The 20,614-nt window shown below is 45.6% G+C and overlaps 1 protein-coding gene across 1 annotated transcript; it reads left to right on the top strand.

The window, feature by feature from the left end:
* The first annotated feature begins 5,652 nt into the window (after positions 1-5,652).
* Positions 5,653-18,618, top strand: LOC132481383 (zinc finger protein 705D-like). Its single transcript, XM_060086219.1, is given in 8 exon segments — positions 5,653-5,832; positions 6,173-6,415; positions 14,208-14,334; positions 15,057-15,152; positions 15,674-15,756; positions 16,377-16,671; positions 16,732-16,923; positions 18,509-18,618. Coding segments are annotated over 8 exon segments (1,326 nt in total).
* Positions 18,619-20,614: the final 1,996 nt, after the last annotated feature.

Genomic DNA, 20,614 nt, shown 5'->3' with positions numbered 1-20,614 from the left:
GCTTCCCTCCGTGGCACAGTCTGACTCAGGGCTGAATCAGAATATGTGTGCAATCAGGGACTCGGAAGATCTCAGGGCTACAGAAAGCCATTATACAGTTCACGCTGAGGAAGACCTCAGAAACCATTCAGGGTGCAGAACGGGGAGGGCCCCTGGGCTAAACCCCTTGTCCGCCACCTCCCAGCCGTGCCTCCTTGGAAAGAAAGAAGGAAGGAGAGGAGGGAGGAAGGAAAGAAAGAAAGGAGAGAGGGAGGGAGGGACAGAGGGAGGGAGAGAGGGAGGGAGGGAAGGAAGGAACAGAAAGAAAGAGAGAGAAAGGAAGCAAGAAAGAGAAAGGGAGAGATAAAGGAAAAGCGGGGGGAGAGAGAGAAAAGGCATGAGTTTTAGTCTTGTTGCAATGATTATTCTTTTCTCTTTTTTTATAAGCAACGTCCTGACTGGCCACTTGCCATAACAAAGGACACAGTCACAGAGGACTTTCCAAGTCCCTTAATCTACGGGGTCACTTACACTCCTACAAGCCCTGCCCCTCAGGAGCCGTCCTGCTTCACCCTCCCAGGTCCAGATCCGGGTCCGGGTCCAGGTCCGGGCGCACCGGCACTTCATGCGAGCGAGTGCACATCCGCACGTGGCGGCACTGGCCTCTCCTGCTGTCGTCGGAATGGCCGCTTTGACTTAGGCTCTTACAATATTTGCACTTGAACCTGCCCCACAGGATCAAACTGTCCCCGTGTGTTTTGGTGTGAACCTCTCAGGGTTCTCTACACGTGCCAGTGAACAGCCCTGGTAGTTACCACTGGACCAAGAAAAGAAGCAGGAGCTGAACACCCTGCAAGGAGCCGGGGGTTTCTGAACTGCCCTCGGTGGCTGTCCCTCTCCACGGCTCTGCGTCCACACCGCCCACCAGGCCCTTCCTATGTCGGTGTTGACGGTAACGGCCCGCTTGCAATTCTTTTTTACGGCACTTTTTAAAAGGAGGAGACACAGGCCTGAAATTCTGCCTGTTACTAACTCTGCAGTTTCGAGCAACCACCTGTGTTTCACTGGCTCACGGGTCCGTCTGTCCAGGCTCTTGGCAGAGGCTCAGAGTCCATTTCCACCTGGTCCCAAGGGAAAGTGGGTCCAGGCCTTCCCTTCTCTGGCGCCATCTAGAGACAAATACGTGTAACCTGGGTGCCACCTGCCAACAGCATCCTTTGGCTCTAGGGCTTTCTCAGCCAGCTGAAAGGCAAAGCTCTGAACGATCAAGTCTCCATCTTCTAATTTTCCAAAACCAACTCCCTGCTGCTTCTAGTTCAGGACCTTGAGGAAGACCTATTTCAGACCACTGAGGGACTTGGCGGATTCCCAGCAGTCAAGTCTGAGTAGCCTTGTCAGAAGAACACAAAGTGTGCGCACACTTGCCGGGACGGTAGCTCTGCAGCCAGGAAGGTCTTGCCGGCTCCCTCCGGCTCCAGCGTCTCGATGGGGCTGGCCGTGCGGCTCGTTTGCCGATGAACGGACGGAGTTCCGGGGGCTCCCCTCGTGGTCCCCCCCCCAGGGGCCGTTGCCCTGGAACAAGGGCTCAGGGCTGGAGCTGCTCTGGGTGCAGGTGCCCTACCTCGCTGGCTACCTGGGTCGAGTCCAGAGATTGGATAAACCACGAGCAACGCAGTGGCCCTGCACGGGGACAGTCAGAAACACGTCCCTCTCCGGCCCCTGGCAGCTGGCCGCAGGGAGAAGCAGAGAGATGCTGTAGGAGAAGCAACGAGGGTCCTGAGGCTCAGAGCCTCACGAAACGCCCATGAGTTGACGACAGCTGCATCGCAGCATCGACGGGGGCCAGAAGCCTAGTCCTGCCCCGGCTGGAGGTATGTCACTTTCCCTGGAGGCAACCCAGTGCCGCCCAAATATTCCTGGGCTCTGGGAAGAGCCCACACAGAGGCTTATGTGACAAGTGACTAATAGTTAACGTTCATAAATCAGACTGCTGAATAAGCTGTGTCCTACCCTCCTCCCCCCTACCCCTCCCACGGAACAGATACACATCCACAGCAACCTGGACGGCCAGGTGAAACCGGGATCCTCGGACTCCTGAAAGCCATCAGGATGAGCCGGGGGCCTTGGCCGGCAGCCTCTCCCTTTCTTCCTACACTCCAGACCACCCCTCACCCCGGGGGTCTCCTGTGCTCCCACAGGGAGGCGGCATGCTCTCCTGCTGGCAGTCAGTAATTCTGGGGTCACCAGAACCCAGAGGATGATTTACAGGGGAGAAGGGACATGGGTCTGGCCAGAGAGGAGACCCCCCTAAAGCCGAGCCCCGGGGAGGAACCCCCTTGCCTGGGTCTTCTGCTGGTACTGAGACGGGCAAGCCCGCAGGAGAGAGTTTCCAGTTGGCCCTAAAGGTTGAGTCCTGAAAGCTGCCCAGGTGGAGAGGTGGGCAAGGAACTGGACCAACTCTAATCCAGCTGGGTTGAAACAGACTCCCGTGAGCGATGCCTCGGCCCTGCTACTGTACACAGAAAAATCTAAGCTCATGGCGTATGCACGTGTATGTGAGAGTGTGTGTGTGCACGCACGTGTGATTTTCCCCTCCCCATACCAGGCTTGTGTCAGCAGCTAGACTCTGAGTTCTGTGGCCCAGGGGACACTCAGCACTGACCTCTGCGTGAGCCTGCAGGCTGGCTCTGCGTGTGGCCTCGATCAAGGCCGCCTGCAGACTCTCAGAGCGGGAGGTTGACAGACACTTCTGCCCATTTTCTGGACCCTGCTGCCTGCGGTCTCTAAAGCAGGTTGAAAAGCCTGTTAAACTGGACCCATGGGCCTCCAGCTGCAGGCTTCCATTTTCCTGAGTCCTTTTTTTCCTATAGAAGCACTTTATAAGGATTTCTCACCCCTCACATTTGCTGGCTTAATTTCCAAACCACGCTCTGATATAAACCTCGTGTCCAGCTGCTTTGGCCAGATGTGGGAGCGGAGGCCTCGGAGCTCCGAGCTTTGGGACAGGTCTGGGGGCCGTCCCAGCCCACCTGCAGCCACGCCCTGCTGTGTGCCTCTCCTCGGGCAGACATTAGCACCCGATCAGAGACATGCTGTGATGCTTAGAGGAAAATTATCTACAAATCTACAGGCTCACCACGGGACTTTCTAGAAGATTCCAGACCTGCCCAGACTTCTCCCTCCTGCAGTGACGCTTCACCCTCATACAGGTGACTCGTTCCTCTCCGGGTCTAGGAGCACCTGCTTCCCCCTCACGTCGAGATACGTCACCTGAGCCAGGTGAGGACGCACGGACACGCCGGAAGGGTCTCCAGCACCTTGCCTGCTGCAGCAGCTTTGAGCTGCTCTCTTAGTGGGGAAAAGTGGGCCCATTCTTGCTGTGGTGGAAGACTGTGGAGCAGAAACCCCAGGAGTGAGGATGACTCTCATTCCACTCAGCAAACCTGCGGCACGGCTTTACCGTATGAAACATGAGGTTGTAAAGAATGTAAAACACAGCCCTTGCCTTTGGTGACCCTGCTCTGCCCTTGATGATATAATCATCCTCTGTGTGCCTGGACTGAGAACCCTTTTCACTTCACTTTAAAACTCGTGCGACAATAATCACCCATCCAAGAAACAGACCTTTCATTCACACATGGTAAAAGCGGGGAAAAATAGAGCTCCTGGCGTTCCTGGGGGCTTTTTAACAATGAAAGTAATAGAAAGCTCACCTTCCTCCAGCTCTCTGGAACTAACGGATCTATCTGGCTATTTGACTGTGGGAACAGCCGACTGCCAGCTCGAATACCACGATAAACATCAGTCACATTCTCCTCTGCCAGCCCTCACTTGTGCAGCCTTGGGAAGTGTGTTCTCCTGGGAAGGAGAGTCCAGTGAGAACCAGATCATTCAAACCAGGGCCCAGTCTCCCAGTTTGAGCTTCAAAATCGAAGCGGACCCTCCGCTTCCTGATGCTTTCCCTGGAGTCACCAAGCAAGAGGCCATCGTGTCCCTGCCGGGGGTTTGTATTCTCCAGAGCTCCCACCTTCCCGGCCTGGGGCAAGAAGCAGCTCCAGAGGCTTCTCTGGGTGTAGCTGCCACTCCGGTGGGTGATACTTTCCTGCTACTGCCTGGGGCAGATGCACCACTGTGACCACCAAGCCTTGCTTCCTGGACTCCTTTTCCAACAGAATGGCAATTATCTGAAAGTCTGTGGAGCAGGCTAAGAGCCACCCACAGTGCCAGGTCCTAACCTCTGGGTGCTGTGTGACCTTATTTGGAAAAAGCATCTTCACAGATGTGATTCAGGTAAGGATCTTGAGATGGGGAGATGATCCTGGATTCTTTCTGGTTGTGCCCTGAATGCCAGTGCATTTGGCATAAGAACATGGCATAGCAGGTGAGACGCACGCTAGAGGAGGGGCGATGGGACCACGGAGGCCAGGATGGGAGCGACTTGGCCACACGTGACGGATGCCGGCGGCCTCCGGTAGCTGGAAGCAGTGAAGAAAGATCCTCCCCTAGAGCCTCTGGGGGCCGCGTGGCCCCGCCAACAACTTGATTTCAGCTCCAAACTGATTGCAGATTTCTGGCCTCCTGAACTCTGAGAGAATAAATTCCTGTGGTTTTAAACCACCAAGTTTGAGGTGAGTTATTACCTCACCATCAGGAGATGAAGACAGCCTCCAAACCCAGAAAGAAGTGACTTCACATTCTGGTTGAGAAGGATCCCATCTTGTCCCGACTGGCTTTTCAGAGCAAATGGTAACAAGGAAGGCATGCATCCACTCTTCTAGAGACCACCGTCACGTGACCACCCTGCTTATACTCCAGATTGGAAAGGCAGAGGCACCTCACATAAATGTGCAAGAGAATACGCAGCTGGGATACCTTCCCCAAGCATTTCCAGGGTCCCCCCAATTTCCAAAGGGAATCTAGAACACACACACCAGCCCCATTGCAAATGCGGAAAGTATTACTACAGCTATCAGTACAAAAGCAAGCTCTATCCCCAGGGGCCTCAACAACCCTCCCAGTGCCCCCATCGTGGCCAGGCTGCACCGGGTCACGGAGACGGCACCCTGGCTTGGAGCCCCAGATCACGCACTGTGCCAGCCAACATGCCTGCAGTTGCAAACAACCGGAAACTCAGCTCAGATTGGATTAACCAAACAAGGGCTGCTGTCTGAAAGATCCAGAGTAGGAAGGCCAGGCTCCGGGCTCTCTGGATCCAGTGCAGACCCAGTGTCACCAAGAACCTAGTGTATTTTCACCAGGGTCCAATTTATTCTCAGACCCACTTCCTTACAGTAGCGAGATGGCAGCTAGAATCCTGGGCGACATTGGTTTTATTTGCACCCTTGCAGAGAAAAAGAGCTTTTCCTTCTCCACCAGCTGAACAAACGCAACGGACTTCATGGTAATGGAAGTCTCCACCGCAGCCCATGCCCAATAATCATTGTGACCCAGGGAATGTGCTGTCCAGTTTGCTGAGGCCTAGGTTAGGGGTCCAGTCTAGAACACCTCTGCAGTCAGGTGGGTGTGTCGAGCATCCAGCCTTGGAGCAGGGAGGGAGACTCTGCCCACCTAAATGTGGGACATGGCGCAGGAGTGGGGCAGCTCCGTTGGCATGCGTCTCGTGGACAGATAGGGATCTTTCTGTTATAATTAGGGTCATCACGTTTCTGGACCATGTGCCTCTCGTGCAAGCGCCTGGATACCTGCAAACAGAGGCTGCTCCAGCCCCGGCAGCTCGTGGGCCTCGGCCGCCGGCTCCCCCACTTTCTTCCTCACCACCCAGGACCCTCCACGAGGCGCCTCTGCTTTCTGCTCCTGGCCTCTCCTGCATCCTCTTTGCTCAGTTTGCCTCAGGTAAGCCCTGGAGCCAGGCGTGGGGGGACCGTGGAGGTCTCATGCCCAGGGAATGGGGACCCAGCTGTACTGGGGAGTGGGTCAGGGTCTAGAAACAAGAAATAAATCTGAGCATCAGCCACAGAAATGTCTTGGGTCCTCTCTGGTTGTGTCCTGAATGCCAGCGCATTTGGCCTAAGAACGTGGCATAGCAGGTGAGACCCACGCGAGAGGAGGGGTTTAATACAACCACCACCCACTCAGCTCATGATGCCACGATTGGCAAGTGGGCTGAGCTCAGTTGACAGATTCTTCTGGTCTTATGTGGCTGCCGCAATCACTTTTCATTCCCTCCATGTAGGACTCCCCAGGTGCCCTGGAGGTGACTGTGCACCCGAGGAGGGGGAGGCACAAAGAGCAGCTGTTCCTGGAGGAGCAGCTATTCCCCACCCCTGGTGGGCGAACAGTGCTGGAAACCCAGACGAGCCCCAGCGACACACACGTGCACGCACTGCACCTTCTCCTGATGGAACGAGAGTCACCTGTCAAAGGGTGCTTATCACGCTGGAATGGCAAGTTGTTTGTCAGCCTGAATCTATTTCAAGTAACTGAGACAAATTCCAGGAGTAACTTTGAACTACCGTGTAAATAGGAAGCTATGGTAGTAATCTGCATTTGGTGCAAATGTCTGAACTTTTGGAACCTGGCTAAAGGGCCCAGCGCTGGGCTTTGCAGGTCAGCAGTGCCCTGTCCTGAGATGAGACTCGTGGATTCTGTGGAGTCTTTCCCTGTAAATCATGGTGGGGACACTCCCACGGCTCTGCTTCTTATGTTTCATTAAATGTTACTATAAAGCTTTGTTTTCAAAATTTCTTTCCATTTTAATAAAGTTCTACCATATAAGACATGCTGTACGTGGTTTTTATCTCTAAGCCTTGAAGATCATCTTAACGTTTATTTTTACTGATCAAAGCTTATGTAACTGAGAAGAAAGAGGAGCTTGGGGGAAACCTAAGACTTATTAAAAATATAGCATCTCAGGCCCTCGCAGGTCCACTGATCAATAGATACACGTTGCGCCTTCAACCAGCTGCTCTTTGCCCTTGAGGCACACAGTTCTGCAGTCTCTCGCTTTGCTTCCTGAGCACAAGTCTGATTGGATTAGGGACCCACCCTAAATGGCTCACCTGAATCTCATCACAGTTTTAACTCTGTGTCCATATACATTCACACTCTGATGAATTAAATGTTAGAGCTTCAACATATGAACTTGGGGGAGGGGAACAAAATTCAGTTTATACAAGTTGGTTCATTCTATTTGTATTTTTACGTTGTAAAAAACTTACTTTTTTTAAAAAACATCTTTATTAGAGTATAATTGCTTTACAATGATGTGTTAGTTTCTGCTGTATAACAAAGTGAATCAGTTATACATATACATATGTCCCCATATCTCTTCCCTCTTGCGTCTCCCTCCCACCCTCCCTATCTCACCCCTATAGGTGGTCACAAAGCACTGAGCTGATCTCCCTGTGCTATGCGGCTGCTTCCCACTAGCTATCTATTTTACGTTTGGTGGTGTATATATGTCCATGCCACTCTCTCACTTTGTCCCAGCTTACCCTTCCCCCTCCCTGTATCCTCAAGTCCATTCTCTAGTAGGTCTGTGTCTTTATTCCTGTCTTGCCCCTAGGTTCTTCTGACAATTTTCTTCACTAATTTTTTGGAAAAAACTTACTTTTTTTTAAATAAAAGAATAATATCCATGAATTAATGGGGACAAAAAATAAGATTGAGGTGAGGAGAAATGTAAATTGATGGACTCAACTGATCCTCAAATTGGATTTTAAAAGTGAGAGGGCAGCTATTGGGAATAAAAGGACTTTAAAATTTTAGCTTTTTTTAAAAAATTCAAATTTAAGGTTGAGTGATACCATAGCGTATTTAAATGGTAAGACGAGGGTTCAAAGAGAGGGAGTGGTTTAAAATAAAGTGTACATGTTGTTTTACAGCTCATACAACTCAGTATCAAAAAAACGAACAGCCCAACCGAAAAATGGGCACAGGACCTGAACAGATATTTTCACAAAGAAGAAATTCACATAGCCACAGGCACATGAAAAGATGCTCAACATCGTTAATCATTAGAGACATGCACATCAAACCCACAGTGAGCTATGACCTCACACCTGTCTGAATGCCCTCATAAAAATTCTCCAGCCAGAAAAGGTTGTCCAGGATACGGAGCAAAAGGAATCCTAGGACACTGTTGGTGGGAATATAAATTGGTCTAGTACTATGGAAAAGAGTATGGAGGTTCCTAAAAGAACTAAAAAATAGAACTACTATATGATCCAACAATTCTATTCCCGGGTATACATCTCAAGAAAACGAGGGCCTCCCTGGTGGCGCAGTGGTTGAGAGTCCGCCTGCCGATGCAGGGGATACGGGTTCATGCCCCGGTCTGGGAGGATCCCATATGCCGCGGAGCGGCTGGGCCCGTGAGCCATGGCCGCTGGGCCTGCGCATCCGGAGCCTGTGCTCCGCAACGGGAGAGGCCACAACAGTGAGAGGCCCGCATACCGCAAAAAGAAAAAAAAAAAAAAAAAAAAAAAGAAAACGAAAACACTATTTTGAAAAGATACATGCACCCCAATGTTCATAACTGCATTATTTACAATAGCTAAGATATGGAAACAACTTACGTATCCATCAACAGATGAATGGATAAATAACAAGTGCTGTATATATACAAAGGAATATTACTCTACCATAAAAAGAATGAAATTTTGCCATTGTGACAACATGGATGGACTTGGAGGGTCTTATGATTAGAAAAATACGACAAACAAAAAAAAAAGACAAATACTGTACGTTATCACTTGTATGTGAAATCTAAAAAAAAAATGAAATAAGAAACCAGAGACAGACTCACAGATGTAGAGAACAAACTAGTGTTTACCAAAGGGGAGAGGGAAGGGGGAGAGGAAGTTAAAAATATGAGATTAAGGGATACAAACTACTATGTATAAAAATTAAAAAACCATAGCTACAAAGATAAGTTGTACCACACAGGGAATATTTCATTATAACTTTAAGTGAAGTATATATGTTATGAAGTATAATGTTTAAAATAATTAAATCACTATGTTGTACACCTGAAACTATTATAATATTTTAAATCAACCAATGTGAAAAATAAAGCGAATTCAATTTAAATTGTAACATACATTCTGACGTGGCAGGAGAGAATAGGAAAGAACACGAATGTAGAGGTAAATTTACGAGCTGAGAGGAAAGGCAATTCCTTTCCTTTTACGTGGAAGAGGGCATAAGTAGTGAATGACAGTAACAGAGTACTTTAAATCTTGTGGTGGACAGTATCTATATCCAAAATATCAGTTTCATTTGGGAAATAGGTTACGCATAATCTGATGACTGTAAGAGAAAAGGATGAGTCCTTGGAGATTGAGGGGTAATGGCGAAGTTTTAAAATATTAAAAAAAAATTGAAGTAGTGGCTTCCCTGGTGGCGCAGTGGTTGAGTCCGCCTGCCGATGCAGGGGACACGGGTTCATGCCCCGGTCCGGGAGGATCCCACATGCCACGGAGCGGCTGGGCCTGTGAGCCATGGCCGCTGAGCCTGCGCGTCCGGAGCCTGTGCTCCGCAACGGGAGAGGCCACAACAGTGAGAGGCCCGCGTACCGCAAAAATAAATAAATAAATAAACAAATTGAAGTATAGCTGCTTTACCTTAATATATTTGTTTCAGGTGAAATACTCTTTAATGTGTATGGGAGATGGAATTGAAATACACGAGGTAATAGGATTGTCAGGCATTGTATGATACAAGCCAAATGTCCTCAGATAGAATGAAATACTCACTATGTCCCCTGGTTTAATTTTTCCATTTGGGAACCAGGAATTTTAAGCTTAAACAGCCATCTCCACACCCGTAAGATTTCCACTAAAATGTATATATAGATTCCGAATGACATGGAAGGAAAATTATTTACAGTAGTTTACTATGCAGGAACATTTGTATGGATTTCCCCACTAACCAAGAAATAAAGTATAAAATTGTCTTCCCATTTTCTTTGCATAGTTAATAGATTCTTAACATGTTCTTGAAAGTACTATGTGGCCAGTGCCTTAAGAGTCATGTTCTGCATCCCAGCAATATTTCTTATTTTGTCACCTCATTATTTAGATTTCACGTTTTCATAGTTCCTCATCTTGCATTTTATTTTATTTATTTATTTATTTATTTATTTATTTTTTTGCGGTATGCGGGCCTCTCACTGTTGTGGCCTCCCCCGTTGCGGAGCACAGGCTCCGGACGCGCAGGCTCCGGACGCGCAGGCTCAGCGGCCATGGCTCACGGGCCCAGCTGCTCCGCGGCATATGGGATCCTCCCAGACCGGGGCACGAACCCGTATCCCCTGCATCGGCAGGCGGACTCTCAACCACTTGCGCCACCAGGGAGGCCCTGCATTTTATTTTTAATTCCGGATTTCTCCCAGGGAATCCCAGCTTCATTTCCACAGAATCCCCATGTGTCTGATGCCCTGTTATTCTGAAGACACAGAATGGTTCCCGGTATAGAGAATGCACTCAACAGTGTTTACGGATGAAGAAGGGAATGAATGGATCCTCTCACTGTCCCTGGACAATGACCTTACATCTTTGCTCTCCAACACTGTGTGAGGATTACAATTTCCTATTAGTCTGGAAAATCCAATCAAATTGAACAGGGTGTGGCTCACAGACTGAAACCCTATTAGGGTCAGTAACCTTCTGAGAGGGTGGATCCTGGAATGTAGCCCAGATTGGGTTATAAACTGTTATCCAGGCATAAAGGAAAGTCAGACAGGCAAAGGGATGCATTTGTCCAGAGAAGAAGAAGCTGGACAGTTTGGGGCTTTGGAGGAAGAGAAATTGGCTGCTTGCTGTGGAACTTACCTCAGAATCTATTTGGCTTCACCAGCTCCTGCAACTTGGGGTTTTGGTGAGTCCTACAAACTGTGAGATGTGAGTTTGTTTCATCCCATGAAAATGTTGTTAAGTCCTATCTGTCTCTAGACACTTGTCCTGTCAAAGTAGCTTCTTGTAGCCTCTGAATCATATTGTGTCAACATGTATTTTGCCACCATCATTTCCTACTCTTGACTGTTCATGTCCCTTTTTTCCACTCCAACACAGCTGTCTTGAATCTATTTAGTTGTTTTATCTGCCTAACCTAAGATCCTAAACTTGTGTTCTCTAATATATTAACAACAAGCCCTATGTGGCTAGAACATTTAAATTAATGCAATTAAATAGCTAAACTTTGCATCATTGGTAGTGCCAGCCAGATTTCAAGTATTCTGTCACCACATGCATGTGGCAGTTTCTGTATCATACAATGCATATGTAGAGCATGTTTTTCAACTTGGAAAATTCTATTGGCTGTTGATCTACATCTGATGTTTTTACTAATTTGTTTCTAAATACTTCATTTTCTCCTTCTCTGAATTAATTTCCTTTTATGGGTTTCATCAAGTGATTTTCATTTCATTTCTTATGTGTCTTGAGATAGATTTTTATGTTGAAATAATTATCTCAAGGTAAAATAAATCTCTTGAGATATTTATTTTAATTCTTCCCCTAAATTAATAGATGTTAACCTCCTTTGATTCCTATAACTTGTAATCTGGACATAGCCAGGGTTGCCTAGGTTCCACCTTCTAGATGTAAGGCGGCTCTTTTGCATATGCCTGGGGTTTCCCTGGATATCATAGGGATTTACATATTCCTATTATCAATAGAAGAAACATTCTAAGAGTGAAAGAGAAAGTTTCATTTCCCTCTGAAAATTGTCTTGAAGTCAAAACCAAAGGTAATCCATGGGCAAGTCTTGATTGGTTTTCCTAGATAGTCCCTCCCACCTTGGATTTTCCTAGGTGCTCTGGATAATACAATCACTAAACAGCTTGAGTGTGTTTATCCACAGTTAGCAGATGCTGGCATTAATCCAGGCTTCTCTTTTTTTCTGATATAAAATGCACATTCACTTTGATTGTGGAGGGAGGACAGGAGAGAAGGAACTTGAGAGCAAATATCTTTAGATTTCTGTTTCAAGATAGACGGGATGTAATGAGGGGATTGAGTGTGGCTATATGGAGAGGTTTCCCCTATATCTGGGTGATAAACATGAAGAGAGAAATAACAGGGAGCTTCATCTGCTTACTAATGTTAGAGGTCGTATTACAGGTAAAACCTAGGTGATCTTTGTTACCCTAAAGGAATTTGAGCACAGGACACAGGCTGAGCACAATTAAATGACAGCTGATCCTTCTTCTAGATGTGTAACTCTGTCATATACTCAAGTTTTTGGAACCTCTGTGTGTCATTTGTAACTTGGCAGATAAACCAATTTCCTCCAAAACCTCAGTCATTTTGTATTTCTGAGCATCCTTGACACAGAGGGTTGAGACAGTCCATGACCGTAACACTATGACTCGTGTACCCCTGCTACCTTCTGGAGCAGCGGATGTAAAGGACTAGACCGGAAGGGTGGGTGCCACGGTTCCTCCAAGTGGAATAGTCCTTGGTTTAACTGCGTCCTGAAATAGGTCCTTGACTGATTAATATCCACGTAGATGGGGGACAGAACTAAAAGTCAGGGCTGAGGGAGAGCTGGAAGGCAGTGAGGTTCCAGAGGGCTGCCAGGGGTGCTGGAGGACCATTGTGGGTGCATAAGGGAAGAGAGTGATCTGGGGATTTCCAGTGTTTCCTACAGGAGGAAACCCAACTCTACTCTGGCATGAGTCAGGGTTCCCGAGGGTTGGAATCAAGGAGGACATTGAATGCTTCTGGATGCCCTAGGCTGCTAAACACACAAGTCAATGCTTAGCACATTCTTATTTGCAAACTCTCTGAACGTTGACTTTCTGTATTAGCAACCACAGCTCTAGCTTCTTACATGGGATCTGGGAGGGGAGAGACTGCACCGTGTTCTTAGGATGCACCACTGGTTTCCGTTTGCTGGGCTGGGGTCACACCCAGGTGGAGGTGGGCGCCTCCAATTCAGGTGGGTCTGGAAGTTGTGCACAGGACTGGAGTCTCATGGCTTCTTCTGGAAGTTGTGCACAGGACTGGAGTCTCATGGCTTCTTCTCCATCCTCAGGTTTGCGTGCTCAGTGCTTGGATTGGCTGTGAGTGAAATCCCGAGAAAGACTCCTGGCGACTGAGGTGTTGACAATGGAGCCTCTGGTGAGTAGCGACGCCTCCTTCTCCTGAAGCTACACCCCGAGTGCCATTAGCAATCGTCCCCTCATTCACACCTTCCACCTCTTAGTAATTAAGCTTTTATTCATATTCAATAACTGGGAGGAATGTGTAGGGAGGAGTATTTTCTTAACTGTGCTGCACAGAAAGGAGAAACAGTACAGTAGGTAGAATAAAATTAGGTTCTCTCATAGATTTTTGAAAAATTGGAGAAAAACCAATCACTAGGCTTCTTTCATCCCTCAGCATGGAGATAAGATTAGATTACAAGAGAAACAGTGATAACTAAGGTCAAGGTCCCTGAAAATGTTGACTGGGAGTCCTCACGCCACAGCAATGGTCAGGCCAGGTCTGTCCTTCCCTTCAGCCACCCAAGTCCCCGGCTTATGCTGCTGAACCATCTGACCTCAGAGTTTGTTATGAACACCTGAGACCTGTAGTGTTGAGAAAGGGAGCACCTACTGGTACCAAGTTCTGTATGAATCTTGCTCAGTTCTGAGGAACATGAAGGATCCCTTCATGGTTCTCTGACATTGGCACGATTAGCAGAATAATGTTTTGCATTTAATGTTTTGTATTTAACCCAGGTTTGCTAGACAGCAAACCCCTCATACAGTAATATATTGGATGATTCAACACTCATAAGAAGTAATGAAAGCAGTTTCTATCTGGAGAGTCAAAGGTTCCTCTAGGGACATAATTTAAACCAATCGTCATGTTTTCAAAGTAGCCCATCATGGTTATCGTTTGTCTTGTCATGAATCTGTAGAAGTCCTTGAAATTAATAGGGAAGAGAGATGGAGTTATGAATATGCAAGTGAATATTTTACTAACAACTGTCTGGAAGTCCTAATTTCCAGGTTATCGAAAAACTTCACTGTTGTATTATAACACACTTCAAGTGATATTTCTGTGAAATAAAGCTTCATGATGTCAGAGTGTGTAGGTGTCTGTGAATGTACCTGAAAGGCAGACACCAGCTCAGCAATGACAGAGAACCGAGGGGAACCCCACACAGAGCATGATCCTTTATCCACCCAGACCCCATCACCTCCTCATCTCAACCCTGCCACCCTGGACAGTGGTAGGGACTGCTCTGTCTAAACCAGAATATCCCTGATGTTTTAGGAATCAGTGACGTTTGAAGATGTAGCAATCAACTTCACCCAGGAAGAGTGGGCCCTGCTGGACACATCCCAGAAAACCCTGTTCAGAAATGTGATGCTGGAAAATATCACCCACCTGGTCTCCGTAGGTGAGTCTGTCAACACGGATGTACGTGCACGTGTATTCACTCCATTCATTCACTCACTGAACAAGCATTTAGATCAGCTTCCCCATGTCCCACTCTAAGTCCTTCCTGATTCTTTGATAATCCTCATAACTACTTAAGAGGAAGACGTTTCTTTTCATGGCACTTTTCATTACTACACTGGAAAGTAATCTTGACCACATTTCATATCTCTGTGGCTACTCAGTGTTTACACTCAGAACAGAACTGGGGATTCAATGGATATTTTAATGCATAAGTAAATGGATCAAATATTTTAAAAATGATTCTTCTGTTCTAGTCACTCCATGAAGGCTTGAGACCAGAGTCGTGTATATGACATAATTTTGATGATTCCTGTAAGGCGTATCCTTACTGGCTCCTGTTTGAAAGTAATATTCAGCTCACTGTAGAGTCTTTTAATCTTTCCCATTTGGAAAACACTGAGGATTCTGTAATCTCTCTTTGAACTTGTGCACAGGCATCAGCCGCTAGAGGGCCTCACTGTGTTTGCTGCTGCTCTGGATTTCCTCCTGGTCTGCTGAAGGACCTTCACTGTTTTGTCTGTTGAAGATGTTGTTGCCTGCACTGACCTTCAATTATCTCTTTATTTTCCTCTTTCCCTTACCCTGGACTTAAGCACAGCAAAGGGTAATTAGCCCAGACTCAAAATCCAACATTTTTTTTTTCTTTTTCAAATCAAACAGGGTATCAGATCAGCAAATCAGATGTGATTTTCCAGCTAGAACAAGGAAAAGAGCTGTGGAGTGAAGCAACAGGATGCCTCCAAGGCCAGAGTCCAGGTAAGAATCAGGGGCCTGTGCTTCACTGCAAGAAAGTTTCAGTCAGTGTGTTAAGTCCTTGGAAACACCAAATGAAAGTTTGATGAAGTGAGTATTCTAAACTGGAAGTGAGGACACTGGGCTGAAATTCTTCATGTTGTTATCATTCTTTGCATCTACCAATCACAATTCATATTACTTCCTGCCATTTTCTATTCTTTAAGGAAAGGGTGCTTGTGGACTTACTGCAGTTAAGCTTTCACTTAGTGATTCTTGTCCTGATCGCCCCATTTAATGTGTTTTCCATCATTTGCTGACCCAATGTCTCTCCACCACATTACATTTTTATATTTTAATCCTGTTTTTTTCTAATAGACAATGACTTTTAAAGTATTTCTACTACCTTGAGTATTTCTTTATTATACGTTGTTTCTCCAACTAAGTGCCAACTTTTGAAAGATACTCACATGGACCTTGGTGTTTGTTTACATTTCTATTTCCTTAATGACATTCTAAAATCTATATTTTCTCCATTTCTTTAGATGGTGAAAGTCCGCTTAGACAACAAGAAATGATATTCATGCAAAGTGTCTACAGGAAGCACATATCTGCCACCATGCCAATGGTAAGTTTCATGGGTGGAACACCAGTCATCCAAATGAAGCACCTGGCAGTGAGATAAGTTGGTAATTGAGCACAACTGCTGGTATGTAATTAAGCTGAGATTGAGCTCTTTCTGGGAAAATTTTTGGATAGGCTGAAATCAGTTAAGAAATTAATATGAGCTCAAAAACACAGCATGAAACATAAGAAAAAAAGTCAGTTGCACTAACATTGCTCATCGCATAGTCTCTAAAACACACTGAATCTTCAAAATTAATCTGATATCTGGGTTGGGAAACAACAAAAGAGAATGTTTGTGCCTGTAGGGGAGTAACACAACATGTGTATGCAACTGACACTGGAAACATTTTAACAGGAGACTATTAACAACTGATGCTCTAGGGTGTAAATGTAGAGGCATGAGTGCCTGCATGGATGTGGGTGAACCAGTAACAGTCTCATACCTCTTTCCCAAAACAGGTTCCTCACATGCAAGGGGATCCTGTTGGATGGACTGATTTGAGTGATGAATTTACTCCTAGATCTTCACCTAAACATTTATCAATTCACTTAAGGAGGAAACGTAATGTCAGCAAACAGTGTGGAAATTCACTTAGTCAAGGGTCATTCCTTGACGGACAGGATCACATTCACACTAGAGGTAAATCATGTGAATGTCCTCTGTGTGGGAAAGCCTTTAGTAATTCCTCTAGACTCCGAAGACACAAGATGATTCATACTGGAGAGAAACCATATAAATGTCATCTCTGTGGAAGTGGCTTTTTGCAAAGTTCTGACCTTAGAAATCACAAGCGGATCCACACTGGAGAGAAACCATATAAATGTCATGTGTGTGGGAAAGTCTTCAGTCACAGTTCCTACCTGAAAGAACATGAGAAAACTCACACAGGAGAGAAGCCATATAAATGCCATCTATGTGAGAAAACTTTTAATCAAATCTCTTACCTTAGAAAACATAAGAAAGTCCATTCCAGAGAGAAGCACTATGAATGTCATCAGTGTGGGAAAGCCTTTAGTCAGAGCTCTGGACTTAGTCAGCACAAGAGAATCCACACTGGAGAGAAACCACACGTATGCCTTCTGTGTGGTAAGGCCTTCAGTCAGAGTTCTGAATTGACTCGGCACAAAAGGACCCACACAGGAGAGAAACCCTATAAATGTCAGCAGTGTGGGAATGCTTTCAGTCAATATGCAAATCTGAGAAGACATGAGAGAACCCACACTGGAGAGCAGCCCTATGAATGTCAGTGGTGTGGGAAATGCTTCAGTCAGGGCTCTTCCCTTAGACGACATAAGGGAACTTATCACTGGAGAGAAAGTCAGGAGGGCCCTCAGTAGACATTCTGACCTGAGATGACATGGCGTCATACATGTGAGGAATGTGGATGGAACACCAGCCATAACTTTAGCATTTAACCACACCAAGGTTCACACCCACTAAAGCAACTCTGTCTGAAATCAACATGGACACTTGTTCAGGCATCACACTCCTCAGTCCAGACAGGCATCACCTGTGGATGTGGATCCATACGTGTGTGCCCTGTCTCTGTGGCAAAGCCTTTAGTCATTGGTCTAATTTTAGGTAACTTAGTAGAACTCACTCTGTAAATACAGTATGGGTGTTTTTAGCAACAGCTCCCAACTCTAAAGACCCTAGAGCAGTGGTCCCCAGCCTTCCTGGCACCAGGGACCACTTCCGTGGAAGACAATTTTTCCACGGATGGGGGCCACGGGGATGGTTCAGGTGGTGATGCGAGCTATGGGGGGCAGCAGATGAACTTTTGCTTGCTTGCCTGCCGCTCACCTCCTGCTGTGCAGCCTAGTTCCTAACAGGCCACAGACCAGTACTGGTCCATGGTCTGGGGGTTGGGGACCCCTGCCCCAGAGGGCTTGAGCAGAGGATAACCAACCCCTAGTTCTTCTTTGATAATTGTGGTCAACATGAGCCAACTCCCAGTGGAGAACCACTAAGACTATAATAACTGTTAATAAACATTCAGCCAAGCACCAGGCTTGGTGTGCACAAGAAACTCAGCGAAAGAATAAACACTAAATCAAGAACAAAGATGAAGACTCTTGAGAAATAGGAAAGTTTGCTGAGCAACACCAAAGCAGACTTATAAATAATTCATACTGGAGAAGTGATTCAATGTAAGGTCATGAGAAATTGTTTATTCATAGAGCAACCTCTCTGGTACATGTGTGCTCAGACTGTACATCACACCTTCAGTGTTCTGAAGGAAGGGAAGTTTTCAGTGGTCACTTATTTCTTAGTCAACATTAAATTCTCACACTGAGGATGCAGCAATCCTAAAAATCACAATGGAGCTATAGCTAGATTTTATATCAGAAAAAAATGACTTGAGTATGTGGAAGAAGGAGCCTCTAAAAGAATCTTTTAACACACATTCAGGCAAATTGTGATCTGCGGAAATACCTCTTCGTGAAAATGTGGCATAAAAAGGAGAGTGAAGTGATCTAGCAATATAGAATGTAGAGTTTGGAAGAAATTAAAATTTGTGTATAGAATAATAGTTGCAAATATTCAAACAATAAAGTCTGTGGCTAAAGGAGCTAAGTGTTGGTGTCTGGTTTTCTTTGTGCCCCTGTAAACACAGGGATTCGTGTCTGCACTCATGGAAAGTGGGCAGAGACTCAGCCCCACTCTCTGAGTGTCCCCTTTCTCCATGGCTCTTTCCACACAATTCAGCTCCACTCATTTCAACATCCCTCAACTCCATCTACCCTTTCAGGCCCTGCTGGTGACACAGCTCTGATCTTCAGCTTCACTGGCCAGGTTTCCCAGATTGCCACCAACCTGCTCAGGCAAGGTCATGAGGAAGTCTCAAAGACATCTATCTAGTCCTACACTTTTTGAGGCCCCTCAACCTATGTCTGCAGATGGAAACCACCTGGGGCTAGAGAGCCAGGCATGTCTGCCCTCCCAGACCACAGAAATCTCTTTGTTATTTTGTCCCAAAACCTCTGAATTGAGCTAAGTGGATGAAGAGTTCCTTCCACGATCATACTCTCTCTCTTATTCAGCTGATTCCTGAATTATGCACCCAGCAGTCTCACTAAAGAGGAACCCAGCCTTGTTACCCCCGCATAAGCTCATGGAGTAAACCTCCAGGATTATAAAATGCCTGAAACTATCAGCCATCATGCAAGCCAGTTTTTAAAATAATTAGTGCAATGTACTGTTCCAGAAGAAAAAGTGAATGGTCTCACAAAGCAGATCTCCCCACTTTGTTTGCAGAACTTGGAATGTTATCCTTTGACACACATCAATATTGAACATAAATCTCGAGGGAAATTCTTCCAGGATATCTACTGGGATGACTTGTGTTCTTGTAGCACAAAGTAGCACAATTCCCAAACCACAGGCCTGAGTCCCTTTACAGGAACACATACAAAGATGATACTGATCCATCATTACTTTTCAAATCTCCACAAGGGATTCTGGGGAACAATCAGGGTGAAAAACAATCTTGTGTGAGGAGGATGAGCAACCAATTCTATTGTCTATCTATTGTGACAGATTTCTTTCCTTGGGTACGAAAGGCTTAACAAGGTCCTGTGAGCTTGGAGCAGCATAAAAGTCAGCTCGGAAAGAAAACTTTCCCCATGGACCCTTCCTCAGCCACCTTGGAAGCTGCATCTCAACCAGTGGGGTTTGTCCAGCACCCACTTTTCTGAGATTCTACTGACAGATAGGAGGAGCACAGCTGGATTTCAGGTTGGTTTGAAGTAAATGTGGTGTTCAGTTAATCGCCCAGAGAAATAGGACAGTGGTCAACATATGTAGTGATATGGCTTTAGGCAATGGGGTAAAGATTCTTTAATTTTTTTTAATTTACATTTCTTTTTTTTTTTTTACTGAGCTATCATTCAGTTATAATATTAGATAAGTTTTATGTTTACAACAGTATATTTCTATAAAGCAGAAACTAACACACCATTTTAAAGCAATTATACTAAAATAAAGATGTTAAAAAAAACATGAATTGTTAAAAACAAAACAAAACAATATATTTCAACTCCTGTACACCACGCACCTGCTCAGGACCAAAAACTTGGTTTCCGTCTGTTACCATCCTGTGAACCCATTTTACCCATTGGGCCTTCCGCCTGCCACTTCCCCTCCAGTTTCCAGTTTTCTATCTTGTGCATCTATGTGTTTGTTTTGGTGCCCTTTGGTTTCATCATTAATTTTTTTCTTTCTTTATTTTTTCTAATTTTTTTGTATTCCACATATGGGTAAAGTCATAAGGTGTTTGTCTTTTCTGGCTGTCTTACGTTGTTAGCATGATACCCTCCAGGTCCCACCATGCTGTGAAAAATGGCAAATTTCATGTGTTTTATGACTGAATAATGTTGCATTAAATACCTACCACCTCTTCTTTATCCGTTTTTCCATTGATGACCACATATCTCAAGGAGTGTACTGTCACTGTTTTCTTCTAGCATTTTTACAATTTCAGGTCTTATACTCAAGTATTTCATGCGTTTTGAGTTCAGGTTTGTGTTTGGCATGAGTTCGTGACCTTGATTCTTTATTTTTAAGGGTAATTCTGAAAACAGAAACTGATACAATACATCATTCTTCACACTATTTATTACAAAAAGATGAAAATTCAGAAGGCATGTAAAAATCAGCATTCTGATTTATGTGGGGAACTGAAACAGCAGTTATCAAAACAAGGTGGGATTTTCTATAGGCATTGAAAGCCTAAATAATGGATTTGTTCATTCTTAGCTGAAACCTCTTTGTCTTCCATTAACAGAAACTAGATAAAAAAGAAACAGTGAAGAGAAAAGATTTAAAGTTCAGCTGTGAAGCTTCTAGTTTAATAGAG

Source organism: Mesoplodon densirostris, chromosome 20 (assembly GCF_025265405.1).
Source record: "Mesoplodon densirostris isolate mMesDen1 chromosome 20, mMesDen1 primary haplotype, whole genome shotgun sequence".
Lineage (NCBI taxonomy): Eukaryota > Metazoa > Chordata > Mammalia > Artiodactyla > Ziphiidae > Mesoplodon > Mesoplodon densirostris.
Note: the sequence above shows the minus strand (reverse complement) of the source record. Positions and strands in the feature narration are given on the sequence as shown.